The sequence below is a fragment of the Odocoileus virginianus genome, chromosome 29, assembly GCF_023699985.2.
Source record: "Odocoileus virginianus isolate 20LAN1187 ecotype Illinois chromosome 29, Ovbor_1.2, whole genome shotgun sequence".
Taxonomy (NCBI): domain Eukaryota; kingdom Metazoa; phylum Chordata; class Mammalia; order Artiodactyla; family Cervidae; genus Odocoileus; species Odocoileus virginianus.
Window position 1 is genome coordinate 12,100,807 of NC_069702.1, and position 16,092 is coordinate 12,116,898.

Genomic DNA, 16,092 nt, shown 5'->3' on the forward strand with positions numbered 1-16,092 from the left:
GCAGGCTGCCTTGCCAGCTGCTGACATGGTACTGAGATAGCCCTCCTAATTTGTGCATCAAAAAGGCGATTTAAGAGAATACAACTCTGCTCTGTTAGCTGTCAGCAGTTACTAAAGAGTCCAGTATTTAAGAAAAAAATATAATTACTTCAGCATGTGGATGCTAATTTGACTAATTCTCTCAGGTACTTTTACTCAGGTTTTGGATTTTTCCTTTTGGCAGGGGGCATTTTCTTTGAATTTTTCTAATGACAAAATATGGCCCTAATCTTTTAAATCTACAGTCCTTTCATGCTTTTGAACTATTCCTAAACAAAATTAACTAGTGGTTTGAGGTGGTTTATTACTGGAATGATCCTTGGGAACAAAGCTTGCTTTTTTTCCTCCCCAGCTGAAGGGCATGTGGCTTCCATTCAGGCCTTTGTGTTACTGTTCCTTCTGCGGGGCTCCTGGTTAGCTGTGTCAGGAGTGGATCACATTCTGGCTCTGACTTCCTGCCAGATGGGTTCTTGAAGTTACCGGAGAAGTTCCCCATCCCTGGAGGAAGTGAGAGAAACAAAGGCCTGAAGGGATCAAGCAGTAAGGTGGGATGACAGAAGAGGTGTGCCTATGGCTAGTTTTATGGAGAGCAGACTCCATCCAGGGGGCGGGAGTTACAATGAAACTGCATTAACAAAAAACCAACACAACAAACCTGTTTCCCACAGCCCAGAGCACAGGAGCCTCTTGTCGCGATCTGGCCTGTAGACGAGGCAGTGGCCAGGCTGCTGCCCGCATTCCCCTGCACAGGAAGGGTGGTTTCCGAGGCTGTCTGGGTGGCAAACCTGCACGCCTCCCCCTCATCCGCTGAGTGAGGCAGCCAGCCACCGAACACCAGGGGAGGTGGGGGACATGCCAGGGGCTACCATGACCCATTTCCTGTGTCCTCAGGGGGACTCCCTGGCTGACCCTGGACCGGGCACTGGCCTGCTGTGTGGCTGTCAGTTTCTCTTTGTGAACAGACATGGTGGGTGATTCTTATCCTTTCCTGCCTGATCCTGAGGGTGGGGAGGGAAGGCTCCTCCATCTTCTAAGCTGTTTGCCCTTGGGCAGGTAACCCTCTCAGAGCCTCTGTCTTCATCACTAAACTAGGGATAGCTGGAGTACTTAGAAGAGTTGTTAGGAGGTCAACTTCACCTCTGTGAGTGTTTATTCTTGTTATGTCATCTCTCCAGGACTCAGATTCTGGATAAGCAAAATGAGTCGTTAAATGCTTTGGAGGACCCTCCCTGGGCTTCCCTGGTGGCTCAGTTGGTAAAGAATCTGCCTGCAATGCAGGAGACGTGGGTTCGATCCCTGGGTTGGGAAGATTCCTCGGAGGAGGGCATGGTCTCCTTCCCTGGAGGATCCCCCTGGACAGAGGAGCCTGGCGGGCTATGATCTACGATCCATGGGGTCGCACAGAGTTGGACACGACTGAGCGACTAAGCACGCGGCACAGTACCCGTTTCGAGTTCGCGAGGACCACGTGGCGCCGGGTCACGTCCGTCTCTGGGCGAGAGGAGTCCACGCACAGCACTCAGGGCGGGGCTCCCTGGCCCCATACGGGCACCGTGCAGCCGCAGCCCCACAGTCAGCACCAAGGACGGGGGACCTCCAGGGCCTGGGAAGACACACCTGCCGGCACTTCCTCCATCTCTGTGTCCCTGAAAAGGGGCCGAGAGGCCTAGATGACGGGGAGGGTGGGCAGGCCTGGCCTGGGGAGAAATGGTGGCAGCCAGCCTGTCTTTCTGGGCCATTCCACTCTACACCGTTTCAGTCTCACCCCAGAATACGGTGCTCTCCCTCTGGTCAGACCCCCGGCAACCCCCAACAAACAGTGGGAGGGATCGTGGTTACGAGTCCCTACCACATGGGGCGTCTAAACTAATAAACGCTCAAGTGCTGAGACACTGCTGGGCATAGTAGGTGGTATGACTTAACTGCTTTATTCCATTTAGAAGTCGGTCAGACTTTCAAACAAGGCCTCCCGAAAGGGTTTATAATCTGGTTTAAAGGCTGCAGATCCACACTGTGCATACGTTGTTACAGAAATCCCTTTCTAATCCAGAAACAGAAAGCCATTCCTCCCAAGGCCTCCGAGTGTCCAATGAGGAGGAACATCTGCACTGCCAAGGCCTAAGAAGGGCTCACTGGAGCACCACGGCGAACCCGCGGGGGCTCGGCCAGAGGGCAGCCTGCCCCTTGGCCTGCGGCCCACTCCCCAGATCTGCTCTGGGCTCCTCCAGTCATGCTGGATCTGTCCAGACACCTTCACACCTGTGGCTCCAGGCCCCTCACCCTGACCTCCACCTGTGCCCCAGTGAACCTTCCCAGGGTCTAGACCCCAGCTTTCACCCGTGTGGTGCTCAAATTCTATCAACAGTGCCCGTGTCCCCAGTGTGTAAGCCGAGCATGGCCACAGACCACCGGCCCTGCCAGCCACCCACCTGGTGCTTCCAGGGGTGCCTCGGCGCACAGGGGCAAGGGACACTTTTCAGGCAACCTGAAGAACAGAAGTCACTTTCATGTCTTTAAAACTTATCCCAAAGAAATATATTACTAACTGCAGTGGTTTCACTGGAGGCAAGTAAAATGAAGGTGGGCTCAGAAAGGAGGTTATTTTTCTCTGCATAACATCAGAAAACAGTTTGGTTCCACTCAGCCTGACCACAAAACATCTGCTTATATTAACCCAGGGGCATTAATACACCTGTATCGTGAGTGATGAACGGAAACATGCGAAGAATTACATAATGCTCTGGGGCCATTCTGGAACGAGTAGCAACAGCTCATGTGGGTGAAATAATGGATTAAACTGCTATTATAAAGCTTAACTCATTATTTTACCCTGAGGAAAAATTCCAAAACAGTGACTATGAATTATGACCACAATTTGCTGTAACGCTTTCCAATTTAAAACCAATAGTGTGGCATTTCTTTTTCTTCATTTTCAGGGTTGAGCCTTTTAAATAAGATTTGGGTCAGTCAGACGGTAAGATATGGTACTTGGCTATGAGCCCCCATTAAGAAAGGAGTGAAGTGAACATCAAACAGCCTGTTATAACAGTGATGAACAGAACAGCCTTCTGCCCCATCCTCTTGCAATAACGCAATAAAAATTAAGGAGGGAGGCCCTGCTGGCTCTGATTGCCAGGGTCATCGATCTCGTGACGCCGAGGTAGCTAGCATTATTAGGAATGGTCGCTGGCACGTTTTTGGATGATGCTTCCATCAAGACAGCACAAGGAAAGGCAAGCATGGTGCTCCAGCTGTCATTATGGAAAGACAAGCCTCATGATGCAAATGTGTGTTTCTCTTACGCATCAGTTACATCACCCTCTGAACATGCAGGGAACGCAGGACCCCACGGGCCCAGCAATAATCTCCCACTGTTGGCAAGGAAACAGCCGCTGAGCATTGCTGTGTGCCCTGCACCCCGCTGGGCGCTCATATATACATAACCCCATTCCTGACAACCACTGTCAACCTCCCAAGCTCAGGTTCAGTGAGCTCCTTGCCCCCAAATTACAGAGGATGTAAGTGATACAGAGGATTCAACACTTGCTCGGTCTCAAAGCCCACATTGCTGCATCATCTCTCACTGGGGCCGAACATCTGCTGATCACAGATATCCTTGCTGCCAGCCCTCCTCTGGTCCAGCCCCCGTGTAGCCAACAACTTCTGAGCCCATGTCTGTGGATATTAACAAGCCGCTGCTGCTCACCACTGCCCGGTGGGGGCGGGGGGAAGGCAACTCCTCTGGCAAACAACTGCCTGCCATTCCTCTAGCTACTTCCTTTATGAAGTGGGGCAGCGTATTTTTAAAAAATCCTTAAATAGAAGCTTAGTTCTGCTTAAACAGAAATGTATTCTTTCTTAATGAAGGGACAATGCTATACATATTTTTATCTCTTAGTAAAGATAGGGTGGTCATGTTACATGATCTGGGGGAACACATGACATCATTTTCAGTAATAAACTTATTTTGTATAAATTGAAGAATGATGAGATTTCAGAAAACTTGGCCATCCTCTGACTATAGGGGAGCATGATCAAACTGCCCTTTAGTCTGATGGCTTCTCCGCCTTGACCCGCTCTGGCCCTGTGTCCCAGGTGGCGTGTGTCCCTCCTCCACCCTGTATGTGCCTTCAAATGCCAGCTGTCAGGGGTCCCCCACGGTCACGTCTCCAGCTGGAGCCCCAGGCCCGGGATCCCAGCGCCCACCAGACACCTCCCAGGACCCACACCTGCCCCTGACAGAGGGCATCATCCCCTGACTGCCGGCATCCTGCATCTCCAGGTTAGAAAGCTCCCGGCTCTTTCTCCTCCCTCTCTCTCTCACGCCCGGCTGTCCTCCCCAGATCACCAAGTCCTGCCCACTTCCCATTTCTCATCTCTGCCTTCACTGCCCACCCTGGGCATCACCCTCAACCTCTCCCGACTGGATTGGCCAGCGAGGACTGCTGCTTGGAGTCGTGTGCAGGCCTTCGGGAGGCATGCTTGCTGGACTCGGAACACGGAGCACTTTCCCCAAATCGGAGGTGCATCTGGATCATGATAGAAGCAGGGGCCTGGCAGGCCGCCTTAAGGTATCCGAGTTACTTCCTGAGCTCAGAATTCAGCGAGCTCTGCCTCTTGTTCCAAAGAGAGTCCCACAGCCTCTGAGAGAGCACCCCCAGAGCAAGTCCCAGGAAAGTCGTGGCTAATGGTGTCATCACTGGAATCAGTGTCACGCTTCTGAGATGATTTAAGGGGACACTGCTCATCCAAGAGAACGAACGTTTGTGAAAGAGCCCTGAGTATAAAGCGTGTATGAGGCTCCAGTGAGCAGCAGCTGCCACCCAATGTGGGCCTCCGATCCTGCCATGAGCGCAGTACGAATACCCCAGCCCTTTTTCTGTGCGCACGCGTGAGTGCACACACACACTCGCACACACACACACGCGCACACACACACACACGCATGCGCGCGCACACACACACACACACACACGAGGGCATGGCCCGGCACCCCCTCCCCCGCCCCGGGCCCTGCTGTAAATGGACCAGACTGGGCTCTGACCGGGTCTATTACTTTTCTTTTGAAATCCAACCAGAGATGATAAGCTGCCACTGGCAACTAGGGGATGGGTAACTAAAAGCTGTATTAGCAGTTAAAGTGGTACTTGTCATTTGCAGTCATTACTTATACTTTCTTCACATTATCATATACCAGCAAGTCAAACAATTAAAAAGCACCATAGCAGTGATTATAAAAGATTCACTTAGAAGACTATTTTACTGCTGCCAAAAAGACATCTAATATTAGTTATGCTATTTTAAGGCAATTTTTTTCTTAATTATGCTATTGTAAATTTTAAAGCATATGAAAAGTGTACTAAGAATTAGGAATCAAGTGGAAAATTGTATCTAAACTATTTATAATTTTTAAAATTCAGTATAAAAATAAGGTAAGAGCATTTAGGATGACCTTCTATTCAATGAAATATTCTTATTAAAACTAGTTAAAAATACACAATTATGAAGAGAACAGCATTACCATTTGTATTTCTTCTGGGGATAATTCATCTTCACCTTTGCCGTCTCCCCAGTTTCCCAATTCAGGTTGTGCTTCGACTGGAATCTTTTCTGTTTAAAAAATAAACAGACAGAAAGCAAAATATTCACTTTAGAACAGGTTGGCTTAGGAGGCAAGCATATTGAAAAACCTGAGATGAAGCAAAATTGTAGAGCTTTGTCCATATTTGATTATCTCTTGGTTAATATTCACGTTCTGTGGCGTGATTCTTTACAATGTCTGGACCCACATTTTGTGTGTGTGTGTCGAAAGGGGACCCACATACAGTTTCAGTATTGCTGTGATCTCAGCAATGGTCACAAACCAAATGGACGTTTTTCAGGACCAGTTTTCAAGTGGACTTTACTTCAAAACACATACACACTTACATCCCTCCCTCTCCTTTTTAAACACTGTCAAATGTATGGGCAATTTCATTAAAATGTTTCCTATATTTCATTAAAATACAGGAAACAACACACCATCCCTCATTCCCTTCCCTCCCCGAAATAACCACTCATTGGTGCTGTGATTGGGCCTCGCAGGCTCTCTCTGGCATGTTCACATACAGATAAGCAATTCCCTGCCTCCCTTGCCCCCACGTCAGCCTAGAAATAATTTATAGTTTTGCAAGTGTGGTATTAATAGTTTGCTTTTCACAGGTATATCAATGGTAACACATTGTTCTAAAACTTGGCTTTTATAACTTCACAGTGCATCTTGGGAATTTTCCTATGTCGCTCCACATAGATCTCCCTTGTTCTTTCATTTAAAAATATCTATTTATGTAGCTGCACCAGGTCTTATCTGCAGCCTATGGGATCTTTAGTTGCAGCATGCGAACTCTTAGTTCTGGCACCTGGGGTCTAGTTCCCTGACCAGGGATGGAACCTGAACACCCTGCACTGGGAGCTTAGAGTCTTAGCCACTGAACCACCAGGGAAGTTCCTACCTCATTCTGTTAAATTGCTGCATAATATTCCACTTCCACTGATAAACCTTGAACTTCTGCTAGTACATATACCAGTCCATGCTTTGGTGCAGTCTGGTGTATTTCAGGACAGGAAGCTGGGAACAGACTGCTGACTGGTGGTGTCAGAACACTGTAATCTAGAGCATGTTTTCATCATGATCATATAAACATGGACCAGACCTCTGAGAGAGCAGACCAAACAGCACAGCTCCCAAAAGGGGCTGTGCCACCTGGGACCCTGAGGGTGAGGCCTGTGTGGCTCCTCTGGGGGTGGGCTGGGAGCAGGGAGGTGGGGGGACGTGGGAGCATCACTCCTGGGTGGAGGCTGTAATGGGGTCCTTCTTTCTACAGGTGACTCTGGCTGCTGTCTCAGCAGCGCTTCTGGGTTTATCAGTGGGTCATCAAGTACTTAAAGGCAAATACCGCTTCTTTTCCTCCCAGATCTCAGTAAATTCCCATGGCTGCTCTCAGCCCCACTGAGACAGGCAAAAGTCCAGAGTTTTTGTCTGGAGACTGATAAGGGAAAAGAACATAATGATGGCGCCAATTTAGAGAAAGCAGATTAGGTAGACCTGTGTACAAAGTACAGTTATTATTCTGGATATGTCATCACAAAAAAACTCCATGTCATGCATGACTCTGTGCAAGTTTTTAGAAAATGGCTTTTTTTTTTTTTTTTTTTTTGCCAAGAACTATCATCGTATTTATAAATGATACATGTACATCCCAACCCTGCCAGAGCCCAGGCTCTCTGTCCATGGGATTCTCCAGGCAGGAACACTGGAGCAGACTGCTACTCCCTTCTCTAGCCTCTACATCATACTTGGCCTCATTGTGGTGTCTGTCTTGAGCTTTTACTCCTATGTGTTTTAATTAAGAACAGAAACATCATTCAAATCAGAATCAAGTATGAACCACTCTGAGCTAGAATGGAAAGTCTGTTAAGAGAACTCATGCTCTCCTTTGCAGCCACCTGGAGCCATCCTGACCTGCAGCAGATAAGAATCAACTTGAAGCATGGCGCCCCAAACACCAGTGCTCTACCCAGGCCTCCAGCCTGCCCCGACGCCGAGAGACTCAAGTCCCGACTCCGTGGTCCAGCACTCAAGGCCCTCTGCATTCTGGCTCCCCTGACCTTCAGGCCCACTCCTCCTCCCCTTTCTGAGTTTTACTCACCCAGAAGTGCTCTCCTCCACTGACCTGTGCTTGGTGGCCTCTGAGGACTTACTCATGCTGTTCCCTCTGCCTGGAACTTTCTAAGTTTCCCCCACTTTTCAGGTCCAGACTCATCTCTCAGGGCCACCACTACCTCCTAAAGTCCACTCTGCCCATTTAAAAATTGGGTTATCATTTTCTTACTGACTTGTAAAAATCCTTTCCACGTTCTAGATACAGATCCCTTATTAAATATGTGATTTTAAAATATTTTCTCCCATTCCATGGGCTTTTTTCACTTTCTTTCCTTGTTAATTCTTTGTCAAATCTGAGGTCAGGAAGATTTAACCCTATGGTTGGTTTTTTTTTTTTTTTTTTTTTTGGTAAGTTTTAGGGTTTTAGCTCTGTAAAGGTCTTTGGTCTATTCTGAGTTAGTTTTAATAAATGGTGTGACTCAAGTGTCAATCTTTGTCCTTCTGCATGTGGATATCCAATTTTCCCAGCACCATTAGTTAAAGAGACTATTCTTGCCCACTGGAAGGAAATCAACTGACCAGAGCCGCATGGTTTTACCTCTGATTCTCAGTTCCGTCCCATTAATTCATGCCCATGCTTGTGCAGGTACCCCGTCCTGATCACTATTGCTCTGTTGCTGGTTTTGAAATGGGGAAGAGTGTGAGTCCTCCTACTTTGTTCTTTTTCACGACACTTTGGTTTTCTTGAGTTCCTTGCACTTCCTCATGATTTTAGAATCAACTTGTCAATTTTCACAAAGAAATCAGCTGGGATTCTGATAAGGAATGTGTTGAAACTGTGGATCATTCTGTGGTGTACTGCCATCTTAACGATATTAATTTTTCTGATTCATTAACCTGAGATGCTTTTCTATCTGTTTGCGTGTGAGTCGCTCCGTCGTATTCAACTCTGTGTGACCCCATGTACTGCAGCCCTCCAGGCTCCTCTGTCCATGGGATTTTCCGGGCAGGAATACTGGAGTGGGTTGCCATTTCCTTCTCCAGGGGATCTTCCCAACCCAGGGATTGAACCCCTGTCTCCTGTGTTGCAGGCAGATTTGTTACCATCTGAGCCACCAGGGAAGCCCCCTTTTATTTGTTTCAGTTCAGTTCAGTCACTCAGTTGTGTCTGACTCTTTGCAACCCCATGGACTGCAGCACGCCAGGCTTCCCTGTCCATTACCCACTCCTGGAGCTTACTCAAACTCATGTCCATCTAGTCAGTGATGCCATCCAACCATCTCATTCTCTGTCAACCCCTTCTCCTGCCTTCAATCTTTCCCAGCATCAAGGTCTTTTCTACTGAGTCAGTTCTTCGCATCAGGTGGCCAAAATAATAGAGCTTCAGCTTTAGCATCAGTCCTTCCAATGAATATTCAGGACTGATTTCCTTTAGGATTGACTGGTTTGATCTCCTTGCAGTACAAGGGACTCTCAAGAGTCTTCTTCAACACCACAGTTCAAAAGCATCAATTCTTTGGCGCTTAGCTTTCTTATAGTCCAACTCTCATATTCATGCATGACTACTGGAAAGACCATAGCTTTGACTAGACAGACCTTCGTTGACAAAGTAATGTCTCTGCTTTTTAATATGCTATCTAGGTTGGTCATAGCTTTTCTTCCAAGGAGCGTCTTTAAATTTCATGGCTGCAGTCACCATTGGCAGTGATTTTGGAGCTCAAGAAAAGAAAGTCTGTCACTGTTCCCACTGTTTCCCCATCTGTTTGCCATGAAGTGATGGGACCAGATGCCATTATCTTAGTTTTCTGAATGTTGAGTTTTAAGTCAACTTTTTCACTCTCCTCTTTCACGTTCATCAAGAGTCTCTCTAGTTCTTCTTCGCTTTCTGCCATAAGGGTCGTGTCATCTGCATATCTGAAGTTACTGACATTTCTCCCGGCAATCTTGATTCCAGCTTGTGCTTCATCCAGCCCAACATTTCATTTGATGTACTCTGCATATATAGTTAAATAGGCAGGGTGACAATATACAGCCTTGACATATTCCTTTCCCTATTTGGAATCAGTCTGTTGTTCCACGTCCAGTTCTAACTGTTGCTTCTTGACCTGCATACAGATTTCTCAGGAGTCAGGTAAGGTGGTCTGATATTCCCATCTCTTGAAGAATTTTCCACAGTTTGTTGTGATCCACACAGTCAAAGATTTTGCCATGGTCAATAAAGCAAAAGAAGATGTTTTTCTGGAACTCTTTTGCTTTTTCAATGATCCAACGGATGTTGGCAGTTTGGTCTCTGGTTCCTCTGCCTTTTCTAAATCCAGTTTGAACATCTGGAAGTTCACGGTTCACATACTGTTGAAGCCTAGCTTGGAGAATTTTGAGCATTACTTGCTAGCATGTGAGATGAGTGCAACTGTGTGGCAGTTTGAGCATTCTTTGGCATTGCTTTTCTTTGGGACTGGAATGAAATCTGACCCTTTCCAGTCCTGTGGACACTGCTGCGTTTTCCAAATTTGCTGGCATATTGAGTATGCTTTCACAGCATCATCTTTTTAGGATTCGAAATAGCTCAACTGGAATTTCATCACCTCCAAAAGCTTTGTTTGTAGTGGTGCTTCCTAAGGCCCACTTGACTTTGCATTCCAGGATATCTGGCTCTAGGTGAGTGATCACACCATCGTGGTTATCTGGGTCATGAAGACCTTTTTTGTATAGTTCTTCTGTGTATTCTTGCCACCTCTTCTTAATATCTTCTGCTTCTGTTACGTCTATTTGGATCATGTTAAATTTCTTCCAACAATGATTTGTAGCTTTCAAAGTATAAGCCTTACACTTTTAATTTATCCTTTTTGATGCTATCATAAGGGAATTCCTGCTTTTTACATTTCACTTCTGGATTGTTCACTGAGTATACAGAAATGAAATTTTTGTATACTGGTTTTGTATCCTGCAATTTTGCTGAAACTCATTTACTACTTCTCTTTTATTGGTGGATATCTTAAAATTTTCTGTATACAATACCAGGCTGTTTATAAATAGAAAATTCTTCCTTCCTAATTGCCTCTGCTATCTTGGTCAGCCTATTAATCGACTTCCAGTGTTCATCTGAAAAACAATCCTGCCAAACCTCAGAGTCAAGCAATGGATCTCTTCATAGCTGGCTCCACAAACCAACGTGCCAGACACTGCTCGGCCCTTCATACTAGGCTCCTGAAGTGCTCACAAGAAACCGTGGCTATGTGATACTGTAAGAAAGTGGTGGCTCAGAGTTGAAGTAACTTGTCCAAGTGCAGGACAGCGGCCAGACTGAAACCAAGGTTCACGGTCTTTCTGTGACATCATGCTGCAACCAAGTGCTGCCCCTTCCCTCACCTCAGGAGGAGGGATGGCACACCTCCATGCACAGGAAATGGATAAAGGTGGGGTGCGGCAACGGTAGAGCTTCCTTTCAGGAGAAGCAGACAAGATGAAGCAGAGAAAGCTTGTTACACACGCAGCAACGTGTACATAAAGGGTGCACATTTTTAATGAGCACAAACTCAGATTCTATGATCCTTTGGGACTGTGTGTAACCAGGAAAGAGATGACTGTGAAATAGGTGTCAGCTAACGACCATGGACAAAAGGGAGGCCGGGTGGAGCTGCGGGGACAGTGAGGCCAGCGGCAGCAGGGGCCAGGATGCCTGGGGGGAGAGAGACGCCTGACCAAGTTGGGGGGGGGAGCGGGGAGAGTCCCGAGACACAGGGGTCTGCGTTTAGAAAGTGGGGGAACTGGTGCTTGGCAGTGCCACTCACTGCTGCAGCTGGGATGCTGACGGCCTCCAGAGAGACACTCTTCACACCACTCGGCTCCTCCACGTGTGCTGGCCAGAAGCTAAGCAGGAGCGTGCTCTCTGAATATTTTGTGGAAACGGCTTAGTCAGGAGATAGCTGCATGATTATAAACTATCCAAATAGTGACTTTAAGATAAAAACATAAACTGTGAGGACTGGCGCTCTTTCCCTCTGACCATTTGTTTTCTACCACCCAGAGGCGTTAAGTTCCTTTTGCTTCAAGAAATAGTTCCACAGCAACTAAAAGCAGTCAGTGTTCCAGATAAGAGTCTTCATTCATTCTTCCATTTACTCATTCTTTCATTCATTGTTTTGAACAAAGATTTAGTGAGCACCTCCTATGTGCCAGGTATTGTTCTGGGTACCAGTGTCACAACAGTGAACAAAGCACATACAGAAATTCTGTCCTCGTGGAATTAGGTTTAGTTGGGAAGACAGAACATAAAGAGTATAAATGAGTAAAACATAGAAGGGTAGAGACAAGTGCTGGGGAGAAACAGCAAGGAAGACCGCAAGTGGCAGGAGGCATAGCCCCTCATCCTCTTTCCACCAACCCTCATTCCTTGGGGATCCCAGCCTGTCTCATGTGATCTACAGACCTGTCCTCTGGCCTCCAGATACATAAACCCAACTCCTTGTTCAAGCTCTGTGCTGGGCAGTCCCTAGCCTGTCCCTCCTCAGCCTCCCTGCATCTCAGTGAAGGGCAGCCACCTGCTTCCCACTGTGAACAACCACAGCAGCCTTCCCTGACCTGTCTCCTCCTCACGCCCCACATCCAGGAAGCAGATTCTGTGATCGACTTTCAAAATATATCCAGAATTCTCCCCCTCCTCCCCATGCCCTGGCTCCCCATGCTTAATGTGATCTGCCATCACCTTGTTTCTGGGAGACTTTAGCAGCCTCTTAATTATCCCTATTTCGCTTCCTGAGCCCCTGAACAATGTATTTCAACAAAGCACCCGGAGAGACCCTGCCCAAACGTAGTCCTCTATGCAACGGTCCTCTCAGAGCCGTTCAGAAGGCTCATCTTAAGAAAAAACAAGTTCATGAAATCCATCTGAGAGGGCTGCTGTAAGGATGGTGGTGACGTCTATGAAGGTTCAGTACAGTAGCCAGCTAGCACCTGGGAGGCGTGCAGTAACCGAGTGCCACTGGGAGAGTATGGGAGAGGAGGCGAGGGGAGGAGGGTGAGGGGAGGAGGGTGAGGGGAGGAGGGTGAGGGGAGGAGGGGAGGGGGAGGGTGAGGGAGGAGGGTGAGGGGAGGAGGCGAGGGGAGGAGGGGAGGGGAGGAGGTGAGGGGACAAGGTGAGGGGAGGAAGGGAGGGGAGGCGAGTGAGGGGAGGAGGGTGAGTGGAGGAGGGTGAGGGGAGGAGGCGAGGGGAGGAGGGCAGGAGAGGGGGCGAGGGGAGGAGGCGTGGGGACAGGGCGAGGGGAGGAAGGGAGGGGAGGCGGGTGAGTGGAGGAGGGGGAGGGGAGGAGGGGAGGAGAGGAGGCGGAGGGGAGGAGGGGGAGGGGGGAAGGGAGGAGAGGAGGGTGAGGGGAGGAGGCAGGAGGGTGAGGGGAGGAGGCAAGGGGAGGCAGCAAGGGGAGGAGGTGAGGGGAGGAGGGGGAGGGGGGAGGGGAGGGGAGGAGAGGAGGCGAGGGGAGGAGGTGAGGGGACACAGCAAGGGGAGGAAGGGAGGGAAGGAGGGTGAGGGAGGAGGGTGAGGGGAGGAGGCGAGGGGAGGAGGGGAGGGGAGGCAGCAAGCGGAGGAGGTGAGGGGAGGAGGCGGGGAAGGAGGCGAGGGGAGGAGGCGAGGGGACAGGGCGAGGGGAGGAAGGGAGGGGAGGCGGGTGAGTGGAGGAGGGTGAGTGGAGGGAGGGTGAGGGGAGGAGGGGAGGAGAAGAGGCGAGGGGGAGGAGGTGAGGGGACATGGCGAGGGGAGGAAGGGAGGGGAAGCGGGTGAGTGGAGGAGGGGGGAAGGGAGGAGGGGAGGAGAGGAGGCGAGGGGAGGAGGTGAGGGGGACATGGCGAGGGGAGGAAGGGAGAGGAAGCGGGTGAGTGGAGGAGGGGGAAGGGAGGAGGGTGAGGGGAGGAGGGTGAGGGGAGGAGGCGGGGGAGGAGGCGGGTGAGTGGAGGCGGGTGAGTTGAAGCGGGTGAGGGGAGGAGGGTGAGGGGAGGAGGCGAGGGGAGGAGGGGGAGGGGGGAGGAGAGGAGGCGAGGGGAGGAGGTGAGGGGACACAGCAAGGGGAGGAAGGGAGGGGAGGCGGGTGAGTGGAGGAGGGTGAGTGGAGGAGGGTGAGGGGAGGAGGGTGAGGGGAGGAGGGTGAGGGGAGGAGGCGGGGGAGGAGGCAGGTGAGTGGAGGCGGGTGAGTTGAGGCGGGTGAGTGGAGGAGGGTGAGGGGAGGAGGGTGAGGGGAGGAGGCGGGGGAGGAGGCGGGTGAGTGGAGGCGGGTGAGTGGAGGCGGGTGAGTTGAGGCGGGTGAGGGGAGGAGGGTGAGGGGAGGAGGCGCGGAGACTGGTGGGCCTCGGCATCCTGGGATCCACGTAAAGCAAGCGCTCACCCTGCTGCCCAGCTCTGAGGTATACAGCACAGTAAGCACTCATCCCCTACACACGCGGCCACCCTGGCCAGACACAGGGACTTCAGACGTCCCCAGCAGCGCTCGTATACTCGCCTGTGCTACAGGCTTTACAGAGACACTGTGTTTATCCTCCATGTGTCAGAAGGTGCTGTAAGTTACGGGCAGGCCAGCAAACATGAAGACAGGAAGCATATAAACCCAGACGTGCATTACACTGCCTTAGCTGGCTAACGGAGCCTGCTGACATCACACACTCCACCCGAGGCAGGATGGTCAGGTCCACGTAAGGTCAGTGCTGACACGGGTACAGGGGAGGCAGCGCCCTACCATTCCTGAGACTGACAAGCAGAGATCGCTGATGTTTCCTCCGGGTTCTAAGGTTCCAGTCCCCACCCCACTGGTGAGTGGAGACTCAGGCCCTTTCTTTAGACCCTGCCAGCCCCCAGGTGACCGGGGACCCTCCCGCCCCACCCTTGAAGTGGTCATTGAGATCCAGCTGTGACCAAAACAAGGCTGCTGCTTCCATGTTTCCTTCCCTTCATGCAAATGCAAGCACCATGTCGGGGGCTGTGGTCCTTCTTGTTCTGCTTTGTATTTTGGCCCATATGTCATAAGGAAGAGATGCAAGGCACAATTTTAACTCATACCTGTATATTCTTCAGGGACAGGTTTTTCTTCAGAGTCTTTTGATGGGCTCTGTGAAACTTTCTCAGAAGACATGGATTCTCTTGTCTTTGGGTGTGGTTCTGGTTCTAGTTTAGACCTAAAGATGAAAAATCAGCAGTCGTATCATTTACTTACACAGCAGGATTCCGCCTGAAAACAGGAGTCACCCTTGCCTTGCGCCCTCAGCTGGAGAGCAGAACCATGGCCCCGGGCCCAGCGACCAATCCTGACACAGTCCAAGGGGGGTGCTTATTACATGGCAGTCGGCACTCCCTGGCCAGAGCCCGCAGCTGGAGGAGTGCCGCCAGCAGGCACCAAAAGAAAGGACGCAGGAACCCACCCTACCTCCTGACCCCACACGCGATGCGTGTCAGCAAGGGCGAGCCCACCGCTCCAAGTTCAACAAACCCAAGAGCTGGTCGTCTTGTGCCAATGCGGAAGCGGGGTTGAATACATACACGCACGTGTTACATAACACACATGGTACATAAGTAACATCTTAAAACTGAACTGTAAAAAGCGGGAGTCTTCACACACCCACAGGGAGCAAGGCCTGGTCTCGGGTCCCTCAGCCTCATCGCCCGCCCTGGCCCGGGGCTTGCTCCAACAGTGTATTCTCTTCCATCCCCAGGGCCCGGCGAAGTCTCACCCACCTTGCCTCACTCTCCTGCCTGCAGAAGGCCCCCTCTTGCCACTCTGCGCCCCAGCGCCTGTCTTCTCCCAGCAGCCGCTGCAGGCTGGGGTGGTCTCGCCCCTTCGTTCGCTCACTGCCTGCCTTGCTCCACTGGAGCACGTGCTCTGGGAGCAGGGCCCCTGACTCTGTGAGTCACGGCTGCTGTGTGGCCCTGGGTGCGAGACGAGTGTGTGGCATTCGGTGTTTAATACACAGAGGGTGAATGAGTGGGTGCTTTATAATTCTCAGTGCATCGTTAGTAAGAGGAAAACAGTTTGGTTAAGGGGCCTTGTATTGGAGCTCATACAGCACTATGAAAACTGTAGGCAGACTGCTAAAAAAGACCTATGATGACTTCCATGTTATGAGGCAGAAAGACTAAAAAAGAACAATGCAAATGCATATCAGGATGATATTACTAATGCCAGCTAACATTTATTAAGGGCTTATCAGGTACTGGGCACTCTTCTAAGCAACTTTACATGCATAAACTTAAGTTAATGCCATACATTCCCATGGCAGTTACTAGTTTAATGGTCTCTTCACAGAGGAGGAAGGTGAGGTGCGGGGAACTCAAGAAACTTGCCTGGGCCAAACAGTGAGTACATAGCAGGGCTGGGATGTGGCCTCAGGGAACCCATCTTGGAGGCCACACTCTGAACAACTAACTGCCCCAT

At 50.1% G+C, this 16,092-nt stretch overlaps 1 protein-coding gene and 1 long non-coding RNA gene across 4 annotated transcripts in view; both read right to left on the bottom strand.

Moving 5' to 3' along the window:
• The window catches only part of STX18 (syntaxin 18), a 107,485-nt gene that overhangs the window by 5,938 nt on the left and 85,455 nt on the right, over positions 1–16,092 (bottom strand). For all 3 annotated transcript variants that reach the window (XM_070458127.1, XM_070458126.1, XM_070458125.1), the window contains exons 6-7: positions 14,724–14,839; positions 5,561–5,649 (exon numbers count right to left, since the gene is read on the bottom strand). In XM_070458127.1, the coding sequence (XP_070314228.1) occupies positions 5,561–5,649; positions 14,724–14,839 (205 nt within the window). The remainder of the gene's footprint in view (positions 1–5,560; positions 5,650–14,723; positions 14,840–16,092) is intronic.
• Positions 241–5,553, bottom strand: LOC110148918 (uncharacterized). Its single transcript, XR_011484563.1, has 2 exons — positions 1,484–5,553; positions 241–781 (listed from the first exon to the last, which is right to left on the bottom strand). It is a non-coding gene; the product is annotated as an uncharacterized lncRNA (long non-coding RNA).